This window comes from Malaclemys terrapin, chromosome 8, assembly GCF_027887155.1.
Source record: "Malaclemys terrapin pileata isolate rMalTer1 chromosome 8, rMalTer1.hap1, whole genome shotgun sequence".
In the NCBI taxonomy this organism is placed as follows: Eukaryota; Metazoa; Chordata; order Testudines; family Emydidae; genus Malaclemys; species Malaclemys terrapin.
Window position 1 is genome coordinate 15,215 of NC_071512.1, and position 19,130 is coordinate 34,344.

At 47.3% G+C, this 19,130-nt stretch overlaps 1 protein-coding gene across 1 annotated transcript; it reads right to left on the reverse strand.

The window, feature by feature from the left end:
* Positions 1 to 15,127: 15,127 nt before the first annotated feature.
* Positions 15,128 to 18,261, reverse strand: EGR1 (early growth response 1). The gene is made up of 2 exons (XM_054036851.1): positions 17,846 to 18,261; positions 15,128 to 17,393 (listed from the first exon to the last, which is right to left on the reverse strand). Exons 1-2 carry the CDS (start codon positions 18,069 to 18,071, stop codon positions 16,093 to 16,095), a joined length of 1,527 nt encoding a protein of 508 aa, XP_053892826.1. The 5' UTR covers positions 18,072 to 18,261; the 3' UTR covers positions 15,128 to 16,092.
* Between the last annotated feature and the right edge of the window lie 869 nt (positions 18,262 to 19,130).

Consider the following 19,130-nt stretch of genomic DNA (forward strand, 5'->3'; position numbering starts at 1 on the left):
TGTAGTCATAGATGAATAGGCTCAGAGAGAATGGATCCTTATGAGATGCCACCTGTGAGGAACCTAGTAGTGGAAATACAATTTCCCATCATTACTTGTTAAGTGTGTCCCTCCATTAAGGTCTCTAACCATTTTAGCACATTACTCTGGACCTACCTAACTCAGATGAGACAACAGTCAAATCCTCCAGAGAAGTCCAGGAGGATGAGAATGGATGTCTGCCCTCTATCCACTGACAGCAGAGAATCATCCATCAGTTTCACTAAAGCATTTTAAGTTCCATGTCCTGGCCTGAATCCAGACTATGCTGGGTCTAGGATATTAGCCTCAATTAGCTTGAAGTTGGCTGTCAACTAGTGTCGCTATGAGTTTGCTCAGGAACTCCTCCAACATTGCCTCCATTACACTGATTGCTCTGACCACCTGAATATCCCCTGCTGCTTTGACATTCCCCCACCTTCCCCCTTCTCTTTCCCACTCTATGCCCTTGGTAAGCTTGGAGGGGCCATGGAGAAGCAAGAAGATGGTGGGGTTGTGAGGAGAGCATGTATTAACTGGGACATAGGAAGAGGCAGGAGAGTGGAGATAGAGCTCTTACCGTAAATCTAGTCCAATGTACGGTGAAAGGGCTTTACACATCTATATGCAGCATAGAAGGCTCAGAACAGTGGAATGGCCTATTTGTCTTACTGAGATGCTCTTGACTGTATCTGAACACCCCATGGAGATTAATACAGACGGAAACAATAGTTCTGAGATGTGCGAACTGCTCCAATCATCTCAATGAGTGTTCTCATCCCCCCCCCCCCACACACACACACACACAAGCGTAATCATAGAATTGGAAAGGACCTCGAGAGGTCATCTAGTCCAGTCCCCTGCACTCAAGGCAGGACTAAGTATTATCTAGACCATCCCTGACAGGTGATTGGCCAACCTGCTCTTTAAAATCCCCAATGATGGAGATTCCACAACCTCCCTAGGCAATTTATTCCGGTGCTTAACCACCCTGATAGGAAGTTTTTCCTAATGTCCAACCTAAACCACCCTTGTTGCAATATAAGTCCATTGCTTCTTTTCCTATCCTCAGACGTTAGAGAACAATTTTTCTCTCTCCTTCTTGTAACAACCTTTTATGTACTTATGTACGTTATTTATTATTATTTATCATGTTCTCTCAGGTCTTCTCTTCTCCAGACAAAACAAACCCAATTTTTTCAATCTTCTCTCATAGGTCATGACCTTTTCTAGACCTTTAATAATTTTTGTTGCTCTTCTCTGGACTTTCTCCAATTTGTCCACATCTTTCCTGAAATGTGGCGCCCAGAACTGGACACAATACTCCAGTTGAGGCCTAATCAGCACAGAGTAGAGCGAAAGAATTACTTCTCGTGTCTTCTTACAATACTCCTGCAAATACATCCCAGAATGAGGTTTGCTTTTTTTGCAACAGCGTTACACTGTTGATTGAGATTTAGCTTGTGATCCACTATGACCCTCAGATCCCTTTCTGCAGTACTCCTTCCTAGGCAGTCATTTCCCATTTTTTGTGTGTGCAACTGATCGTTTCTTCCTAAATGGAGTACTTTGCATTTGTCCTTATTGAATTTCATCCTATTTACTTCAGACTATTTCTCCAGTTTGTCCAGATCATTTTGAATTTTAATCCTATCCCCCAAAGCATCTGCAACCCCTTCCAGCTTGGTATCATCCGCAAACTTTATCAGTGTACTCTCTATGCCATTATCTAAATCATTGATAAAGATATTGAACAGAACCAGACCCAGAACCAATCCCTGCAGGACCCCACTCGTTATGTCCTTCCAGCATTACTGTGAACCACTGATAACTACTGCATGTAGATCTATATGAATAGGCTCAGAAAGAGAATTGATTCTTATGAGACTCCACTTGTGAGGAATCTAGTAGTGAAGATACAATTTCCCATCATTACTTGTTGAGCATGTCCCTCCATGAAGGTCTCTAACCATTTTAACACATTACTCTAGTATCCCAGCTCCAACATGAGGACAAGGGAAGGAGGAGGATCCAGGGAACTACAGGCCTGGATAAATCATAGAGCAGGTCCTCAAGGAATCAATTCTGAAGCACTTAGAGAAGAGGAAAGTGATCAGGAACAGTCAGCATGGATTCACCAAGGGCAAGTCATGCCTGACTAACCCAATTGCCTTCTATGACGAGATCACTGGCTCTGTGGATGAGGGAAAAGCAGTGGATGTGTTATTCCTTGACTTTAGCAAAGCTTTTGATACAGTCTCCCACTGTATTCTTGCCAGCAAGTTAAAGAAGTATGGGCTGGATGAATGGACTATAAGGTGGATAGAAAGCTGGCTAGATCATCAGGCTCAAGGGGTAGTGATCAATAGCTCCATGTCTAGTTGGAAGATGGTATCAAACGGAGTGCCCCAAGGGTCAGTCCTGGGGCCGGTTTTGTTCAATATCTTCATTAACAATCTGGAGCAGGGGTCCCCAACACGGTGCCCGTGGGTGCCATTGCGCCTGCCAGGGCATCCATGTGCACCCACCTACTGACTGCCAGACAAGCAGCTGCCAAAATGCCACCGAGAAGCGGCAACATCAAGAAGCGCTACCGTCGAAATGCCGCTGAATTTCAGTGGCGACGCCTCTTGACGACGCTGCTTCACGGTGGCATTTCGGCGGCTGCTTGTCCAGAGGCCACAGTCCTCGGCGGATAGTCATCCGGCACCCACCCCAGGGAAAAGGTTGGGGACCACTGATCTGGAGGATGGCGTGGACTGCACCCTCAGCAAGTTTGCAGATGACACTAAATTGGGAAGAGTGGTAGATACGCTGGAGGGTAGGGATAGCATACAGAGGGACCTAGACAAATCAGAGGATTGGACCAAAAGAAATCCGATGAGGTTCAACAAGGACAAGTGCAGAGTTTGCACTTAGGACGGAAGAATCCCATGCACTGCTACAGACTAGGGACTGAATGGCTAGGCAGCAGTTCTGAAGAAAAGGACCTATGGGTTACAGTGGACGAGAAGCTGGATATGCGTTGACAGTGGTGCCCTTGTTGCCAAGAAGGCTAACGGCATTTTGGACTGTATAAGTAGGGGCATTGCCAGCATATCGAGGGACGTGATCATTCCCCTCTATTAGACATTGGTGAGGCCTCATCTGGAGTAGTGTGTCCAGTTTTGGACCCCACACTACAAGAAGGATGTGGAAAAATTGGAGAATCCAGCGGAGGGCAACAAAAATGATTAGGGGGCTGGAGCACACGACTTACGAGGAGAGGCTGAGGAAACTGGGATTGTTTAGTCTGCAGAAGAGAAGAATGAGGGGGGATTTGATAGCTGCTTTCAACTACCTGAAAGGGGGTTCCAAAGAGGATGGATCTAGACTGTTCTCAGTGGTAGCAGATGACAGAACAAGGAGTAATGGTCTCAAGTTGCAGTGGGGGAAGTTGAGGTTGGATATTAGGAAAAACTTTTTCACTAGGAGGGTGGTGAAGCACTGGAATGGGTTACCTAGGGAGATGGTGGAATCTCCTTCCTTAGAGGTTTTTAAGGTCAGGCTTGACGAAGCACTGGCTGGGATAATTTAGTTGGGGATTGGTCCTGCTTTGAGCAGGGGGTTGGACTAGATGACCTCCTGAGGTCCCTTCCAACTGTGATATTCTATGATTCTATGACAGGAAGAGAGGCTCAATCCCCTCCTGAGGGGCCACCGTTTGAACCCCAGATGTGAGCAAAAAAAAAAAAAAAAAAAAGTTAGAATGAGTTGATTTTGAGAAAAAAAATTGAGGGGGCTGTATTTCAGGAACCCCTTGCTCAAGTGATCCCAATTTTGGAACACTAACACTACACAGCACTACCATAAGGCACAGCATATTTCAAGACCATCCGAGTAAGCATATGGATATTAGAACACATTGAATGTCCGTTTCTGTTAAAAGGTGTACTATTCTGTCTTAACTATAATAATTAACTATAATGTAAAGCTCTCATTGACTTAAATGAATGTAAAATTAGGGCAACACCGAACACTTTTGAAAATCCTAACCTTAATACATTAACTTTACCTAGATCTAAAATTTCTGAAATGCATTTTAATCCTTAGAGTACAGAGAGCAGTGAAAGCAATATAAGCAGTGTGAAGGTTGGGGGAGCGGATATCCACGTGAGGCTCTCTCACAGAATTGATAGCTCTCATGATTTTATCACAAATTTCACATTTTATTTTTAAAATCCCAGCTCCTGGACTAATGTGATTATATGAGAATCTCTGGTTTCATTTAAAAAAAACAAAAAAACTTCCTAGGACTTGTAACTGTGAAAAGAAGCTGAAAGGCTCAAACACAAGGCAAATAAAAGAATCCAAATGTATTATGTTTAAAATCGAAAATGTTGAGGCTTGATACAATTTTTGAATCTTGAGGTTGGCAATACTGCCATGAGATAGTTTGAGAACCATTAATATAGGCAATTTAGAATGCAGATGCAGCTACATCATTCTTGCTTCCAAACATAAGAGGGCAGTATTGCCCAAAGCTCACTAGAAGCATCTTAGAGAAACCTGGACTGCTGTTATTCGCAATTGAAAGAAACCAGCTCTCCTTATTGTTTAGTAATTCCTAGAAATCAATGTAGCCTGAGTGAAAAAATAATTCTGGAGTATCACTCTCTTGCCTTCTCCATTCTGTGTTGCATATGGACTTGCAAAGGGAGTGAAAGTCAACTAGATTCCCACAGCAAGAGCATGAAGCCTCTCCCCCTGCAACTCCTGACACAGGGAGGAGTGGAGAGGGCATGTGACAAAATCAAATCAAGGGGCATAGATTACAGTAGCGCCCCCCGGTGCATTAATCTTGGCTGGGGCTGACGTAGAACCAGCTCTAGAGTCAGGAAAATGCAATTATCTCCCTTAGACACCTGCTCCATTATGGTAGTTAAAAGAGAGACTTCCATTCCAAATACCTGTTTTAAGTTGCATATATTGTACATTTTGCAAAAACTATTTTGAGATTGAAATCTCTCATGTTTGGTGTGCTTTCATCTTAGAGCAGATTTCTTTTGAAATTCCAATAAAAAGAATCTGTTCATCCATTGCAGAGTTAACTATGAGGGCAAGAGTGTTTTCATGTGTTAGAAAGCTTTTGGCTTCTTTGTTGTTTTGATAACTGAACTGGCTTTGTTTTAAAACTGATTTTGTTGTCTTCCCCTCTGCATACATGAATGGACTCCTGTAGCAGCACAAATGCTGGCAACTCTGCAAACTCTTTCACTAAACTATAATATTTGAAGCCAAAATTCATAGAAATTATAGAAATGTAGGGCTAGAAGGGACCTAGAGAAGTTATCAGGTCCCTCCCCCTGCACTGAGGCAGGACCAAGTAAACCTATAAAAGATATTACCTGACCCACCTTATCTAATATCCTGAGACCAACATGGCTACGCCACCACTCCATAGATCATCCCTGACAGGTGTTTGTCTTACCCGTTCTTGAAAACCTCCAGTGATGGGGATTCCATAACCCCCGGTAGAAGACTATTCCAGAACTTAACTACCCTCATTAGAAATTTAACATAAATCTCCCTATTAAGATTAAGCCTATTACTTCTTGTCTAACCTGTGACGCTCAGTGGTACCCCAGTACATCAGGTGGCACCCTGGAGTGGGGGGCAAACTCATCACAGGTGCCATTACCAATTCACCTCATTCCCTTTCAGCCTATCATCAGCCCCCATGGTTTTCACACAGCGCCGCAGGAGTGGGGGGGGGAAGAGGATTCTCCGGCTGGCCCTGCACGCCGGGGGTGGAGAGAGGAGATGCCCTAGGCTTTGGCGCAATAGACAGGGAAACTGAGGCACACACAGTATTCATGCAAAACAGTAAGACTCACATACAACATAACAAGGGGGAAAAACCCACTATGTCACACTGGCCACCATCCCATTAGCCACGTGCCGGCAGATGAACCCGCACTGAAGTCCAGTGCATGAGGCTGATGCCGGTGCCTCCTCAGGGGAGGAGTGGATTCGCTCCAGAACTCTGACGAGGAATCCTCCCTTGAAGACCAGGTCCATCGCTACCATCTGGTGGCTGCGGTTGCAGGCCGGGAAGTGGTGTTGGGTCGGAGACTGGCGCATGGGGCTGGTGTCTGCTGGTGCAGTGCCAGGGATGTACGACACAGCGCTGGAGACTGCTGCTGTGAACCCGGTGATTGGGAGGCTAGCGATCAATGCTACAATGGCAGGGATCCATGCTGAGGAGCCGGCAACTGTTAATGCGACGGGGACCTGCGGTAGGTTGGAGACTACTGGGGTGGGCCCATGAAGGGTTTCTCTCTTGAGGGGGCCTCCCTCGATGACTCCAAGGGAGCTGGTTGAGGTTCTCAAGGTGGCACCTGAAGTGACATTGAGTCTCTTGCCACCTGAAAAGCCTCTGGAGCTAAGGTAGCTCAAAGGTGGAGGGTGCCCTGACCGCTGCAAGGAGTCGGTGGTGGGTCCTGGACAGGGCTGGGTGCCCTAGGTCCCCTCGCCGACCACCGCTCTGGGAGGATGAGTGGCCCAGCACGGGTCTCACCTCATCGACCATCTTCTGCCTATCCCTCTGCAGCACCACGGACCGCCCCGTCAGCACGTTGTTTCTTATGCCTCTTCCTTGGCATGGGGGATGGTGAGCAGTGCCGGGAAGGGCCCAGTGCCAGGGAGTGTTCTGCACCAAGGTCAACATACTTAGCGCCAAATTGGATTGGCATGGCTCTGAGGCCAGTCTAAATGCTGCTTCCATTAACAGGCCCTTCAAACGAGTGTCCCTGTCCTTAAGAATGTGTGGCCTGAAGCCCTTGCAGATTCTGTTCTTGTCCTTGATGTGAGCTTCCCCAAGGCACTTCAAGCAGTTCGTATGTGGCTCACTCACTGGCCTGGGCTTATGGCAGGCAGCATGTAGTTTGAAACCTAGGGACTGGGGCATACCCCAAATGGGTCACCTATCTATCTAACATAACTATTTACAACAAGAATGTCCAAGGAAAGTCAGAAAAAAACACTGGGGAGCTTGCAATCGCAAGAGACGTTCCAGCAACTGTCATGGGCTGCAAGAAGGAACTGAGAGGGCGCAGGGCCAGGGGCATGCTGAGCGCGGGGCTCCAGGGGGCACTAGGGCCACTAAGGGAAAAATCTCCAGTGACTGTGCACATGAGTGCGCACACACCTAACATCAACATGAGCAAGCACTCAAAGAAGTGTTATCAGGTTGCCCCCTCAGTCTTCTTTTTTCAAAACTAAACATGCCCAGTTTTCTTTTTAAACTTTTCCTCGTCAATCTGGTTGTCAAAACCTTCTACAATTTTTGTTGCTCTCCTCTGTCCACATCTTTCCTAAAAAGTGTGGCGCCCAGAACTGGACACAGTACTCCAGCTGAAGCCTCATCAGTGCCAAGCATAGCAGAAGAATTACCTTCTACATCTTTAGCTTATTTGATTTTATTTGTGCTAATAAATATACAGCTTCATAATTTTACTTAGTCCTTTAACAAGATTTTAAACAGAAAAGATACATTTCATAACCTCAAACAGCTTTGGATACAATTAAATCCATTGTAGTTGCATGAGATTATGCAAAAATCTGGATTTTTTCCCCCTCAGAGAATCCTGCAAGAATCTATCAGGTATATGAGAAATTTAAACTACTTCCACCATTGTAATACACTTATCAAAGTTGAATACAGTCTGCCATCATGGTGTCCAATTCCCAATGTATTTAAATGCACTTGGAGCTTCTTACAATCTTCTATAGTTTGTATTTATCTAAACAAGTGTCCTTAGCAAACTTCTCTAATTTTCTTTTTGCGCCTCCAAACCAATAGCAAATAAATTGACCAGAGCGATCAGAAACCTGCTCTAAATTATTCCTACCTTTATATCAGATTGCCAATAACATGATTTTTTTTAAGCATAGCTCTCAGACAAAATAAAATCCATTCTCTAACAAGAGCAGAAAACCACTAGATTTTTTTCAGGCAACAACTGTGTTTAAAAATGGTTCTGATTCCGTTGTGGGAAGACTGAAAATAATACTTAACTGGGTACATGATAATACCTGCTGAACATCAATTTCTTGAAGCACATAAACTTTACTTTCATGCATTCTCATGTATCCTCAGCTGACCAGCTGTTCAGACTAACACTGTCAAAAATGGTCTTAAATTGAAAGCAATCAAAATCAAACTTATTTAGTCTAACAGCATTCACTTTCCAGCATCTAGTCACTATTCTATCAAGTGCAATTTAGTAGGACTCCAATAGTTTGTTCATCCCAATGTCTTTTTCAGTTTGTTATACTGCTTACTTTACAATTTTTATAAGCCCACTCCACCACTGATACATCCAAGAATTAAGAATGGTCATTATTGGAGAAAGTTGAGTAGTGATCAATCTGTCTAGGGTTTTATATCACATCCTCACAATAGTATCAGAGCCCCTACCATTTTACCATCCATTATGTCTCCTTTGTTCATGAGTCGATTACCAGTCAGCAGTTAGGCACACATGGCCCCCACTCTGAAGAGTTTACAATTCAAGAAGACCTAAACCTATATAATACTCATCCCTTGCAAAAATTCTGAGCAAAACACTTTAAGCAATGCATTCTGAAGTTAAAGAATTAACTAAATGTACATGTTCAGAGTATTCGTCCTTCATTTTAGTGACTCACAGCTAGAATGAAGGGTTAGATTATCATAGAATCATAGAATCATAGAATATCAGAGTTGGAAGGGACCTCAAGAGGTCATCTAGTCCAACCCCCTGCTCAAAGCAGGACCAATTCCCAGCTAAATCATCCCAGCCAGGGCTTTGTCAAGCCGGGCCTTAAAAACCTCCAAGGAAGGAGACTCCACCACCTCCCTAGGTAACGCATTCCAGTGTTTTACCACCCTCCTAGTGAAATAGTTTTTATATTATATTCAGTCTTTTATTAATAATAATAAATGATAATACATTTTATTTATAGATCACCTTCCATCCAAAGACCTTCAAGCACTTTACAAAATGCAACCCTTCTTCCAGGTGTCTTTACCAGGAATTAGGGCCAGCTTCAGATGATGTCTAGGGCAGTGTTTCTGAAATGTGGCCACCAGGGGCTTTTCTTGCAGCCACAGCCTCCTGGGTTGTGATGGGGGGGGGGCGCAAAGTAGGGCCCCCTCCCCCTCTCTGTTGCTCCTGGATGCAGGGGTTGGGCCCTGACCCCCTCTGGAGACACCTGGGGCACAACACTGGAGGAGCAGGCAGCCAGTGAGTTCCCCACCTTCCCAGGGGTGGTGGGACTTAGGCTTTGGGCTTCAGCCCTGCGGTGGGGGGCACAGCAGGCCCTGGCCGCAGGGCTTCGGACTCCATCCCTGGATCCCATCCTCCAGCTGTGGGCTCTGGCTGCAGGGCTTTGGGCTCCAGCCCATCACCCCCATCTTTCCTGGCCCCCCACTGCCTCCCCCATCCCTCCATCCAGGGCTTAATTTGTCCCCAGGCTTGCCAGGGCTGAGTAAGTCTGCCGTGAAAAGTGATATTAACAAACATACAAGTATCACTTTTCACGGCAGACTTACTAGCTAGCAATAAATAAATTACAATAATTTTGATGTGTGTATGAGATTATGTGTGTATGTGCATATTTATTTGGTTTTCCTAAAGCTAATCAAGTATTTTAGGAAAAAGTGTGAGAGTGGCCACGAGCAAGAGTTGGTGGCCGCACTCTGAGGCCATCAAAAAGTTTGTCCTCAGAACCCCTGGTCTAGGGCTTCTATTTAAAGGAAATAAAATAGTTGGCTCAAGCCCACACTTAAAACCTCCTGGTCACACCTTTACAGTTATTTCCTCTCCACTCCTAAGCACTCAAGAGTCCTTGTGAATGTAAAGCCACTAACACTTTTAGTTGGGAAAACAACTGTTTACATAATAGAATTAAATTAACAAAAGCTAAACTGTATTATCAGTCTAGCCAATCCCACAGATCCAGTTATCAACTACCACGGTTGTTGTGGCCCTGAACTATTATTCACAGAACTATCCACACGCACCTGAAACCTCACTTAAATTCAAGTAGACTCAGTGATGGTGAAGTGGGTTACACTGCAAATATTTTAAAACTATTACATTAGAAGAAAAAATGGTTCCTCCTGACTTCTCTCTAGTTTCATTGCACAGTTAAAAATATGGTGATAAAAACATTGATTATCCTTTTTAAATCGGACTAGATTATCCCAATTGTCCTTTCTGGGCTGAAAATCTATACAAACTTTGAGCAGCCTCTTACTCACACTGTGATTTTGGCTCACACACATAGCAAACCCACCACTTTCTCCTTCTGCATAATATTAGCTTGCCCCATTAAAGCAGGGGGCTGAGCTCCGGGGCAGACCAGCCTATTCTGCAATAAGAAATGTACAAGGATCCTACTTTCAGACACTGGGCAGTTAGTACTGACAGGCCCACAGGCAGCTCATCCATCCTGTGCTTGTGTGTGGAGTGGCCTCTGCAGAGAGCGCCCACCGCCGAGGCTACAGACTCCGCAGAGACCCAAGCTGCTGCCTAGAAGGCGGCGAGGGACAGACTCTGAGCCACACGGACAGGCCCGGTCCCTAGCGGAAGCAGCTGCCTCTACTGCAGGGTCTGACAGGGCTCTGCGGCCGCCGCGCGCTGCTCAACCTACCTCCCGCTGCTGTTCGCTGAGGCGGGGCCGTCTGGGCGCAGCTCGGGATCAGGGGGCCGAGCCCGGCTGCCGGCACCGCCGGGAAGGAAACACCTTGTATGGGCCTAGGAAGCGCCATATTAGGAGCGGAGGAAGGGCCATATATGGCAGGGCAGTTCCTGCTGGAGCGTAGGGTGCCGTTTCTGTTCAGCCTTGGCCGGGCGTCGGGCCCTGGGCCAGATGACGGGGATTACTGCCGCTGGCGGGGCTGGCGCACCGAGCAGCTGCCCCGGGTTGGCGAAGGAAACGCCGGGCCCCTCCGCCGGACACGGGGCGCTGAATGGGGCCCGAGCCGCAGAACGACTCCGCCCCGCGGCGAGCTCCGGCCTAACCCGCACTTCAGCCGGAGCCCGCCCGGGCCGGATGTGGGCTGTGAAGCGGCTCCTTCCTCCCTCCGCGCGCGGGGATGGGGGGCAGGCCGCGGCCAGAGCCCGGGGTTGTTCGCGCCGTGCCGCGCCGCTCGCGCACGTCAGGGCCTGGATCCCACTCCCCCTCCCCCTCCCGGACAGCAAGAGTTAATGGGATGGGGATGGGGGTGACGCAAGGTTTTTCTTGTCATTCGATGGCCAGATTTGAAGTTTGGCTTTCATTGATAAACATTTGCGTGTAATGCAGCCGACCATATCTCTGTGGGTGTCTAGAACATCTGAGCCCTACATCAGGCCTATGCTGACTTTTAGCTCCTTCCTTCTGTTCCCATCTCATTCCTCTGGGCTCACTGCTGGGTTTGTTTGTACTTCTCAAATAAAGCTATTTTATTTTTAAACAGGTGACAGTTTATAGCTCGGCATCTTCAGATAACCTGGGAATTCCACTGGAGACAATCTTTTGAGCCAGTGATTGGGTTCATATTGTTCCAACATGGTTGCAAGAGCAGGATTTTCCTCCTTTAGAATTAGGATGGGAGAACATTCAAAACTCTTAACCTAGCTGATCCAGACAGAAAACCACAGACAACATACAAGCAAGGAATATGGTACCTATTGGGGTTCAGGAAGTGGGCTGGCATAAACCCTTCATGAGGCTGTGAGCACGGGCGCCCACTGCTAAAGGACCCCCCCCCCAGCCTAAGGGGAGGATCCACAGGGCCTGAAACGCGGTCAAAGGATCAAAAGAAGGGAACCTGATGGGGACACCGAGCAGAGAATCCCGGACAGCGCCCACTGCTCCTCAAAGGTGTCAAGGGAGCCAGTGGACACCGCCCAGAGGAACTCTGCCCGGATACGTGAACAGACAGAGGACCGGAAACAGGCCCCACAGTCACAGGAGCCTCCATCGGCCAACCTCCTCTCCCTGGTTTGATAGATGGCCTGTTTAGCCAGGGCCAAGAGGAAGTTGACCAGGAGGTCCCGTGACTTAGTGGGGCCACAGATAGGGAGTGCATAAATGAGAAGGTGAGGGGAAAAGTACAACCAAAAACGCAACATAATATTGTTGAGGAGCCGGTGTAGGGGCTGCAACCTGGCACACTCCAAGTAAACGTGAGCCAGGGTCTCCCTCACGCCGCAGAAAGTACAGGTGTCTGGGACAGGGGTAAACCGCGCCAAGTACACGCCCGTGCTCACAGCCTCATGAAGGAGCCGCCAGCTGATATCCCCGGTGGGCCTCGGGACCAGGGTGGAATATAGGCTGGCGCCTATAGGAGGTCCCACCACTTTGTATCGGGGCAGGACATGAGGGTGAGGAAGTGAAGGGTGTGGAGCACGAGCATGTATAGATGTTTCCTTGGCGCGGTTCGAAAACGAACCGGCTGCAAGTCGTGCAGCCAGCTCACGGAGAAGGGGCGGGGGGGCCGGTTGGGTCCACGGGGCAGGGGCCCAATGAAAAGGTCCGGAGAGCCAGGGCAAGGAATATGGTAGCCATGAAACCTCCCCTCATATACTGAATGACATATCCAGGCCTTTTAGCTTTACACCTCCAGACAGAAGAAGTGCTTTGGGTAAAGCAAGTGGAATACCCATCACCTGTGGTCAGATTGGGAGGTATAAGAGATACATCCATGTCTCACACCATTGATTAGACTGGGGCCTATAGATGGTTTCCTTGGCCACCACTTAGGGTTAAGGGTTGTGAAAACTGGGGAGGAGAGTGGAGGTAAATAATATTTTCCCCCAGTTCATGCGCTGCCAACACCAGGAGTGCTCCCACAGTGACTCATTGAAAGGAAATGCTTCTGTGATCATCTGTGGGTAGCCTTGGCTGTGGGTTTAAGAAGTAAATTCACCATGGGAAGGAATTAGTTCTTTGATCTTTAGCCATCAGTACAACAGAGCAAACTGCAGCTGCCTCACAGGCCTCAGTTTGTCTATCAGAGAATCCCAGAAAATACAACTCATTTCCTGAAAAGGAGTAGTCAGGGACGTTTTAGAGGATTGTTTACCAAAACAGCCAATCTGTAAGATCCACTATATAATTAATATAATATAATGATTAATGGAGATATCCCATCTCCTCAAGGACTGAACTCACAACCCTGGGTTTAGCAGGCCAATGCTCAAACCACTGAGCAATCCCTCCCCTCTGAGAAAGAGAGATTTGTGACCAGGACAGCTAGAATTAACTCTCACCCCCTGGATGCCGGAACAGAGAAACACTCTGACAAATTATATATATATATATATATATATATGATTTTACTGAGGTGAGCTCTGAAGCTACAGATTGTTCTAAATCTTAAAATTAATGATACCCTAGATTAAAGCTGCATACTAGCAGATTATAGGTGATAACTATTTTAAGGGGCAAAACATCACCTGATCTGGTGTCATAAAGAGACTGATTAATTCTGAAAATGAAAGGATCTATGATCGGTGTAGCAATGTTACCCTGGAAACAGGCAAAAGAGTAAATTTACACTTTATCACAATGGTCTAGAATACTAGATGAGTGCTGAGGATCAGTTTTAAGTCCTCCAGAGCAAGAGCTGAGTAAGTAGCCCAAACAAGATTCCTTCAAAGAGTGAACAGAGCTGACTTTGAAGCTGTACTTGTTTTCATTTACACTTGGTGAGAAGGTGTAGAGTTCACCACAGCCATTCATACCTTTGTCACTTCCAGAATGGATGACTCATCTCCAATACATTCTACATGGGGTCTATGCTTTCAACTGAGTCTTAGTCCATGGTATTTACATCCAACCTTCTTTAGCACCTCGCTTTTCCTGAGAAGGTTGAACTACAGTGTGCTGGGGGAAGTCACCCCTATGTTACACCAATCTACTGATGACCACACATAGCTTCAGCTGGAGTAAAGCAGCATTGAGCTACACCCATTTACATCAGCTGAGGGTCTGGGTACTTATTTTAACTTTTTTTCTACCTGTCTTGAGTTCTTGCAATGCATAGTTCTATACATAACAAAAAATAATCACTGAGCCTACTTCTAGAAGACCTATCCTGTTTGAGATCTTTTCATACAACAGTCATAATGATTAATAACTAGTGGCAGAAGTATCCAATCACACCAGTTCTTTAGTTATATTAATTTCTATGGCAGCAGTCACTATGATAAGAATACCTCATTGCTCTTCACTGAAGTCTCTCCACATTGTCTTTCTGCACTGAGGTGACCAGAATGGAATGCTCTGTTTTAGATTTGCTTTCATCAAACCCAGATAGGGAGGGATCTTCCTTCTGAAAAATTGGCATTTATAGTATATCCTGGTACAAACATCTAGCTAAATTGCTGCTATTAGCAGTAGGCTTCCATCAGTTGACTCTGATTTAAATTATTCCCACCCCCACATATATTCAAAATGGATTTTCCACACTATATATAATTTTATTACTTTCCCATATTTCTAATCTGCCCAGCTCCTTTTGTATGATTTCCCTCTTCTCACTCGTATTCTGTGCCCCTCCCCGTTCACTACTAGCTATAAATCCAAGCAATACGCTGGTTTTTCACACACACACACACACACATTCCCCCCCCCCCCCCCCCCCGAAGTCAAGCAATAAGATTCTCTTCTATATTTACCCTCTGGACAAAACAGAATTAGCCAAATGACCCTTCCATCCAAGTGAGCAGCCAGGCTCAAGGCTTATATATATATTTTTGACAAATGGTGGGTAGTACACATAACTTATGATATATGCTCTGTATTCCTCTCTTAAATAGTAAGAGGGATGGATCATCAGAATGTTCTACCTCTTCCTTACTAAGAGGATGAGAGTTAAAGATCTAACACCAATTACTCTCAATTACTTAAATGAGGTTGCCACAGCTCTTGAGACATCTCACCTTCTCACTGCAGAGACACCTAGCTCAGTTCCATGGAAGTTACAACCAATCTATTGAGGAAAAAAAGAGATCTTTAACTGAGGGGAAGGAGTCAAGGATACTGGTAAAAGCATGTTTCCCACACACACAAGCCTTAACGAAAAAAAATGCACTGTTTTGATATTTTATTTACTTTTTCCGAAGGGTATTGTACACCAAGTATCCCATTGGCAGTAAAGCGCATTCAATGTGTTTATAAGCTAAACAGTCACTTTTGTTTAAACAAATACAATTACAAAGTAAAAATAAACCACAAAATAATGAACTGCATGTTCATAACATACAAAATTGCTGCCTACTTAGTAGGTAAACTACAACATTCCAACTCCTGAATATATATTTATAAATGTACATTTCAGTAACAAAAATAGAATTTGAGAGTTTTTTTGCGTACATTCTGTCCTCTGGCTCCTTCTCAATCTCCCCCCCCCCCCCCAGTCTCCCTTACATTCTTTGAATAAAATCCCTTTCACCTTAAGGCTAGATGCAAAGCATCCATTCACACAAATGCATGACGTCAGCAAGGCTTCACAAAAAGGCACCAAGACATGTAACTTTAAAAACAAACTTTTGCCATATGAGTGTCTCATCAGGTGATATTTACATAACATCACTCTTACATGCTTGAATACATAGTAAGTGCTGTTCTCAAATAAGTTTAAAACTCATTACAGCGTAGTCACTAAAATAGAATTACCATTTACAAAATATGGGCCTGCTAACTCCAAATAATACAATATGAATACGAGAAGAATTTTCACATCATCAATAGTACCCAAAGGAAAGCAAAACCATACCATGGCACGTGTACATTTTACATTGTCTAGGTATTTAATAAAAGTTCCTTTCTTGGTAAAATGTTTATGGGGAAATTATATTGAAATTATATCCATTGTCCATGCAAATTAAGTCTGTTGACAGAAGTGGAGAACTTAAATGGCAGTTGTTTCAGGCAGTTGAAGTTTAAAGAAAACTTAGGATGGCCTTGCTACGTATGATATTCTTTAGTAACTGACAGACTCCGTTCAGTCTGATAGTACCAATCAACTATTTTAATATTTTTGTCTTTACAGTCTCAACAAATTTCAATTGTCCTTGGAGAAAAAGTTGATGACATTTCTGAAAGTGCTGAAGTCCCTTGTGAATTGAAAGAATTGGTAATCCCTGGAGAGGGGAAAGTGGTAGATACTTGGGCCTGAAAGGTGGCAGTAACAGAAGGATATGTAGTTGCTACTGAGGGGGAAGGGAAAGTGGTGTGTGCTGGAGATGGATAGGAAGAAGACACTGGGGAGGAATATGATGTAGGCACTGGAGATGGGTAAGTGGTGGTGGCTGGAGATGGGAAGGAAGTTGTCATTGGAGAGGAGTAGGTGGAAATCTGAGAAGCAGCAGAGGCTGGAGTTGCCTTTTCTGCTTTCTTGTCCTTCTGTCTCAGGTGAATTTTAGTGTGTCTCTTCCTCTCATCGCTTCTGGCAAACTTTCTACCACAAATATCACAGGCAAATGGCTTCTCCCCGGTGTGGGTTCGGATATGAGTGGTCAAGTGATCGCTTCTGCTGAAATTCCTCATACAAATACGGCACTGAAAAGGTTTTTGTCCTGTGTGAATCCGAATGTGCCGGGTCAGCTCATCAGATCTGGAAAACCTCCTGTCACAGGACTCCACTGGGCATGCGTAGGGTCTCTCGTGGGGAGGGGTCTTGCTAGGTCGGTTGGGGTATTTTCTTATCCTGCTTGGCTTGATTAGCTGCGACTGATACGTAGTGTTTAGCGTCTTCGGATCTTGGGACCCAGTCTGGGTAGCAAAAGCTTTGATAGTGGAGAGAGGTGTGAGAGAGGGCTGCTGGGGTCTGGATTCTAGCGTTGGAAATGGTTTCTGATCAGCTGGGACCAGGCTGAGAGATTCCCCCTGTTGCTGGGGGAATAAGTAGTCCGGAATCATTGGCACCTGGAAGTTGGTTTTAGCAGCCGGATAAGCCGGGGGAGGGTACTGGAGAGAGGTACTGGGAGCGTTTGGGAAGGACTGGGTTTGCTGCTCAGGGAAAATCTCAGAGCTAGAATTAGGAAATGTTGGTGCCGCTGAATAGATCGGGCTGTTGTCGCTGGCCTGGACAGAGCAGCTCAGGGGCGGGGTCTGTGAGGATGAGGAGGTTGGTGATGAAGAAGGTGTAGAAGTGGTGGGTAGGTTAGCCATGCCCACCAGCCCACTAACAAGGCTGAACAGAGGCTCTGGCCAGAGAGTGTTGCTGCTGTTGGGGGCTGGTTCCAGAGAGAAGCGGCCCGTGTAGGTTATAGGCGGCAGCCGGCTTGTCTGATTGGGGTAGCTGGTTTCTGCCAAGGATTTCTCATTATTTAAAGAGATCTCGGGAAACGTGTCTGAAAAGAGAAGAGTAGCCGTTACTTCCAAGAGATGCTGCAACCCCAGCGCTGGTACCCTCCACCCCACCCCCCGGGCTAGCCCTGCCCGGCCCCAACGGGGCTACCCCCGGACTAGCCCTGCCCGGCCCCAACGGGGCTACCCCCTCCCCCCGGGCTAATTCAAAATTGAGCGTTACATATTGCAGCGCGCTCCTGGCAGCGCTCCAACAGCAGAAAGCCCATCGCTAAGAGCAGCTGACGCATGTAGAGAGAATCCCCCTAGCGCAGCACAGCCAGCGAGGCTGATGCATCATTACCAGCGGAATCCCGAGCAAACTGCACCTGCCCGCCTAGAGCTCCCCTACAGCTCCTGAGAAGCAAGGACTCGGGCGGGGAAGGGGGCATTTCCCACCGAGTGTCCCCACCAGGCTCCCACTCACAACCCCCTGTGGACAGACACTGTTGCTTACCTGCAGGAAGGTGCTCGAAGTGCTGTTCTCCGGGGGGGTTGAAACCGCTGCTTTCAGGGGCCCCGCTGGAGGTGAGGAACTGGGGACCCCCGCCGCTGAGCAGCATCATCTCTTCCAGCTTGGGGTAGTTACTGTCCATGGTGGGGGGCGAGTGTGGAAAGGAGCCGAAGGGGTCAGAGATCTGCAGCTGTGGTAGGAGCTGCATCTCCGCCTTGGCCGCGGCCATGGGGGGAGTGGGCTTTGCCTGGGGACACTGGGATGCTGCGCAGCAGGGGCCAGGCGGCCGGCCAGAAGCGCCAGTCGAGTGACGCTGCTGGGCTCGATATGTGCCGGCTCCCCTTCCCAGCGGCCCGGGGCTCCCCCTGGTTCTGCCCGCTATAAGCGCTCGGCCTGGGGCTCCCCCTGGCTCTGCCCGCTGGAAGCAATCAGCTCTTCGCCCGCCCTAGAGCCGCCCCTATATATCGAGTCCGCACCAGCTGCGGGCCGCCCCGGCCATGACGTACATGGCCATATATGGCGGACAGGAAACCCTTATATGGCGTCAGGCTGGAAGACCCAGCCTGGCGTCAGTAGCTGGCACTGGGGGAAGCCGGGTGGAGGGGGCCCAGCCCAGATAGGAACAAGAGCCCCGCGCCCGCCCTAGGGTCCCTACTCCCACCCCCTCACCCTATCGCTGGGTTTCTCTAGGGGGCAGCGCATGAGCCCCCCCGCCGCTGTCTTCCTCGGGTCCCCGTCGCCGCCTCAGCCCAGGCCGCCGGAAGCCCCCGGCCGCAGAGTCCATATAAGGAAACAACCTTATAAGTCCCGGTTCCGGCGGGAGCCTTCCTGCTCCTTATATGGCGATTCCGGCTCCGGGAGGGGGTGGAGAGAGGTGAACCGGGCGGGCCGGGGAGCGAGGCAAAGGAGAGAAAGGAAGAGAAGCTCCAGCGTTTCTTTCAGCCCTGCAGAGCCGCCTGTTCTCGGGCTGGGCGTGGAAGGCTTAGGCAGGGGAAGAGCAGACCTTGCTTGGGCACTCAGTCTGCTTCAGGAATGGCTGTAGAGTGCTCTGGGAAGAGGATTCCCTGAAACTGGGGGACTGGAACACAGAGGAATTGGAACAATTTGTCTAGTGCGGGCACTGAGAGCCATTGAACCAAACTGTGAACCTTGCATATAATGGAAACCACTTCAAGCCAGGGAGTGCAGCAGCCCCCCCTAGTTTCAGCACCTATGCTGGAAGATAACCCCAGTATTGATGCATCCGAAGAAGTGAGGTTTTTACTCACGAAAGCTTATGCCCAAATAA